We start from the raw sequence: 5,000 nt of genomic DNA, 5'->3' as shown, positions 1-5,000 counted from the left end.
AGATGGTGACAAGGTTTCGGGATGACAGGGTGGACGGATGGCAGGGTTGGTTGGTGGGATGGTTGGTTGGTTTGCGTGGCGGTTGGGGGCTTGGAGGAGGGTGGGAGGTTGGGAAGATGGTGGATGGGTTTAGTGGTTAGGGGAGGCTAGGCGGTAAGGTTGGAAGGGGGTGGAGATGGTGACAAGGTTGCGGGATGACAGGGTGGACGGATTGCAGGGATGGTTGATGGGATGGTTGCCTGGTTTGCGTGGTGGCTAGGGGCTGGGGGGAGGGAAGGGGGTTGGTAAAATGGAAGGTTGGTGTACTGGTTAGGGCACGCTAAGAGGTAACCTTCGAAGGGTTGGAGATGGTTGCGGTGTTGGGGGTTTTGAGGTTGTAGGGTGGTAAGGTAATAGGGTGGTAGAGAGGTAAGATATTAGGATGGTAGGGTTGGAGGGTGGCAGAGTGGTAGGTTGAGTGGTATATGACTTTTGGGTGATGAGGTGGTTAAGGTGGCAGGTGAGTGGGGTAGCAGGGTGTCAGGATGGCTAGGGTCACACGAGAATAGGATGTCGAGAGGGTGAGATGGTAGTATGGTAGTATGGTAGGTGGTAAGAGCCCGGTGATGGCAGTAGGGCGTGGCGAAAAAATATTTTGATCAATACTCGGATTCATTTTGAGTTTGTAATATTCCTTATTTTTATTTTGTATCACCTTTGCATTAAAATGTTAAATATGATCTAGTTATGAATAATGTAATATTGCATGTGAAGCATAGCAGATAATTCGAAATGTGAAATGTAGTGAGAAAAGAAAAGTTGCAATTCTTTTTAGCGCATGTTATTTTGGTATGTAAAGTAAAAATGGCATGATGTAACCGTAGACTCTGAAACTAACTAGTTATTTGTGGATAAATGTTGTTTCAGTTCAAATATGCCGTTATTATTGCTATTGTGGTTGTTATTATTATTATTATTATTATTATTATTATTATTATCATCATTATTATTATTATTGTTGTTGTTATTGTTGTTATAATAGTAATAATAATTATCAGTATTATTATTATTATTAGTAGTAGTAGTAGTAGTAGTAGTATTGTTGTTGTTGTTATTGTTGTTATTGTTGCTGTTATCGTTGTTATTATTTTATTATTATTATTATTATTGTTGTTGTTGTTATTGTTGCTGTTATCGTTATTATTATTTTATTGCTATTATTATTATTATTATTATTATTATTATTATTATTACTATTATTATTATTATTATTATTATTATTATTATTATTATTATTATTATCATCATCATCATCATCATCATCGTTAATAACAATATTATTATTATTGTTATTATTATCATTATTATTATCATTGTTATTATTATGATAATTATGCTTGTTATTTCTGGTGTTTTCTTATTGTTATCATTATGGATATTATTGTTATTGTTATTTTTATTATTTATATTAGTAGTAGTAGTAGTAGTAATAGCAGAAGTAAATTTATTTTCATAATTTATATTGCTATCAATACTATTATCATTATTAAAGGTCATTATTACTGTTTTTGTTGTCGTTAGTATTATCATTAGTGCTATCATTATTATCATCATCAATATTATAACAAAAATCATCAATATCAAGAATGCTTTTAATATCATTAGTGCTACGAATATTATGACAGAATATTTTCGAGAAATACTTTACCCAACGAAAAAAATAAGTCTTGGAAGAAAATTAATCAACATGGTAAAAAATGCCATTATCTCCGCCCTTCTTCAGCCCATTCTTCTCTCGCGCTTCTCTTCCCTCTTTCGTCGCATGTTTTCCTTCCCCGTTATTTATGCCTAAATGCGAGTTTTTTTTTACCATGCAATCAAACCTAAAGAGAAGCATAGAATGAGAATAATAAAAAAAGTGTGGAATTAATTGCACCCATCTCTTCCCCCTTTTTATTTTCACGTGACCTCATCTCATTAACCAGTCACGTTATGCTGATCAGGTCAAATTGTCGGAAATGACCTAAAATCCAATTTAAAGCAGACCATCGGATACTGTACTTACCAAGGATTTCTTTTCTTTGCTTCCTACTATGTTTTTTTCAAATGAAAAACATCCATAACGAAAATACAGGCTGGTCGTATGTTACATTAGTTTCTGCATGATTATAGGATTTAGAGAAATGAAAAAAGCGAAACGTTTAACAGAGCTTTATAGAATTCGTTTTTAGTTTTTTTTTATTTGCTAATTATCAGTCGAAAGAGACGACCGTAGAAATTCCACGTGTGATGAAGATTTTATGGTTAGATGAATCTAAAAACCTATTATTAACGATAGGACCGTTAGAGCTTTCTCTCTCTCTCTCTCTCTCTCTCTCTCTCTCTCTCTCTCTCTCTCTCTCTCTCTCTCTCTCCCTTTCTCCCTTTCTCTCTTTCTCCTTTCTCTCTCCCTTTCTCCTTTCTCTCTTTCTCTCTCTCTTCTCTCTCTCTTTCTCTCTCTTCTCTCTCTCTCTCTTCTCTCTCTTCTCTTCTTCTCTTCTTCTTCTTCTTCTTCTTCTTCTTCTTCTTCTCTTCTCTTCTCTTCTCTTCTCTTCTCTTCTCTTCTCTTCTCTCTCTCTTCTCTCTCTCTCTCTCTCTCTCTCTCTCTCTCTCTCGTTCTCGCTCTCTGAATTAGCAGCCTACGGTTATGTTGAATGATGATGATGGTAATAATGATAATAAGAATTTTAATGATTATGATCAAGCGCAGTTACAATATGGCAATGCTGGTGACGACATCAACAGCACCGAAAACGAAAAACACAAAAATTGAAGTAAATAAAAAGAAAGAAAAATCTCCTCTCTTCTGTAGGAAGACAATTGAAACGTTATTTGCAGACGGACTCTCAAGCATCTCCCCTTTTCCGCGTCCCTTTTTGTCCCTTTCCGAAATCCCTCCTCTGAGTACATCCTTTGCGTGTCTGGGTGCAGCTGGCTCCCCGGTACTATTATACTTCTAACCGATGTTCATGTATATTACAGAGAGACTTGATTTATACGATGCATAATGAATGCTCTTTCGTTACACGCTGTATCTTTATCTTTTGAACCTCGGTTGAGGATGATTTTTTAACAACTTTACGACTGACAGTAGGGGAGATTAGTCTACGAAATGGGTTGATTTTTTAAAAAGAAGTTTGTTGTCCTTTGAAGTTATATTTGCTTTCGATTCACCGCGCGGAAAGAGGAATGCAAATCAGTCTGTTGTTTAATGTGTTCTCGTGGAAGGATATCCCGAGGGGGTATATTTGGCACGTAAAACTTTTGCAAAGATGCGAGCGAAACGTTTCCGAGCTCTGAATTCTTGGATAATTTGAAAAAAATATATAATTTGCTCTATTGCCCTCAAGTCTTAGTCTTACGACATCATTATCACTGCATAATTATATCTGCATACTCATTATCATTACCCAACTCGGCTGCTCGAGCTAAGGAACGTTTTGGACAATTATAGGACTATGAATGGAGTTCTGCTTATCGTGTATTCTGTTCACGTGATAGTGGTAAAAGCTACTGTGTCATTTTTTCTAGGGTAAACTAGTTTAAATGTATTCATTTTTGTGTTGAGAAAATCCCCCCTTCTCTCTCTCTCTCTCTCTCTCTCTCTCTCTCTCTCTCTCTCTCTCTCTCTCTCTCTCTCTCTCTCTCTCTCATGGGAGTGAGTTCATCCTAGGGTAAGGATTGTATTTTGGGGAAACATATTCCAAATAGATTTTTCTATGTTTCTAAGTAATGAAGTATATGTTGTTAGTACTTTTTCACGTTATCCATCTAACTCTATTAGATATAACGAGGAATACATCTATAATGACACCATCAATGATAAAAAACACACGGTGTATTAACGATCATAACTACACCAGTAGCCTAAATCAACTCAAGTAACGATAGTAGAAGTATCAACATCAATTGCAACAAGAACTACAGAAGCTTCAATAAAAACAACAAGAACTACAGAAGCTGCAATAAAAAGCAACAAGAACTACAGCAGGTGCAGCAACAAGAATTACAACAGCTGCAACAACAAGGGTACACCAAACAACAAAGGACTACAGCAGCTGCAGCAACAGAGACAACAAAGAACTACAGCAGCTGCAACAACAAGAACTGCAGCAGCTACATTAACAAGAACTACACTAGCTGCAACGACAAGAACTACAGCAGCTACAATAACTAGAACTACACTAGCTGTAACAACAAGAACTACACTAGCTGCAACGACAAGAACTACAGCAGCTACAATAACTAGAACTACACTAGCTGTAACAACAAGAACTACACTAGCTGCAACGACAAGAACTACAGCAGCTACAATAACTAGAACTACACTAGCTGTAACAACAAGAACTACACTAGCTGCAACGACAAGAACTACAGCAGCTGCAACAACAACAACAACTGCATCACCACCACCAATAAAAACAGCAGCAATAGTAGCAAACAGCAGTGGCTCCGACCATCGCCAGTGCAGCTTGAAGGTGGTTTATGCGACCATACGAAGCCTGGGTTTGTCAGACTATCCGGTGCAGAGTTCGGAATCGATGTTAATGTTATGTAGTGTCAGCTGGATGGGAACGCGGGCCGCCCACCTGGATGCATCCCTCCTGGCTAGTTATTGTGGGTATTATTGGCGCTATTGTTCTTATTGTTATTGTTATTATTGTTGTTATTATTATTGTTATTATTATTGTTATTGTTATTATTATTATTATTATTATTATTATTATTATTATTATTATTATTATTATTATTATTCTTGTTATTATTATATTATTTTTGTTATTAACATTATTAATATTATTACTATTATTATTATTACTATTATTATTATTGTCATTATTGTTATTGTTATTATTGCTAATATTATTATTATTGCCATTATTATCATTATTGCTGTCGCAGTTGTTACTATTATTGCTAGTGTTGTTATTGTTAGTGTTACCACTAATATTAAACCGAATATTTCTCCGCAGTGATTGTGC

At 35.9% G+C, this 5,000-nt stretch overlaps 2 protein-coding genes across 2 annotated transcripts in view; both read left to right on the top strand.

The window, feature by feature from the left end:
- unc-13 overlaps window positions 1-5,000 on the top strand; it is a gene marked incomplete at its 5' end in the record, with an annotated part of 806,055 nt that overhangs the window by 12,152 nt on the left and 788,903 nt on the right.
- Window positions 3,477-5,000, top strand: part of LOC138863521 (uncharacterized) — a 1,816-nt gene continuing 292 nt past the window's right edge. The window contains exons 1-3 of the mRNA XM_070127679.1: window positions 3,477-3,521; window positions 3,885-4,524; window positions 4,992-5,000. The exon at window positions 4,992-5,000 is cut by the window's right edge and continues 16 nt beyond it. Coding sequence (XP_069983780.1) covers window positions 3,477-3,521; window positions 3,885-4,524; window positions 4,992-5,000 — 694 coding nt within the window. The remainder of the gene's footprint in view (window positions 3,522-3,884; window positions 4,525-4,991) is intronic.

The sequence above is a fragment of the Penaeus vannamei genome, chromosome 12 (genome assembly GCF_042767895.1).
Source record: "Penaeus vannamei isolate JL-2024 chromosome 12, ASM4276789v1, whole genome shotgun sequence".
In the NCBI taxonomy this organism is placed as follows: domain Eukaryota; kingdom Metazoa; phylum Arthropoda; class Malacostraca; order Decapoda; family Penaeidae; genus Penaeus; species Penaeus vannamei.
Note: the sequence above shows the minus strand (reverse complement) of the source record. Positions and strands in the feature narration are given on the sequence as shown.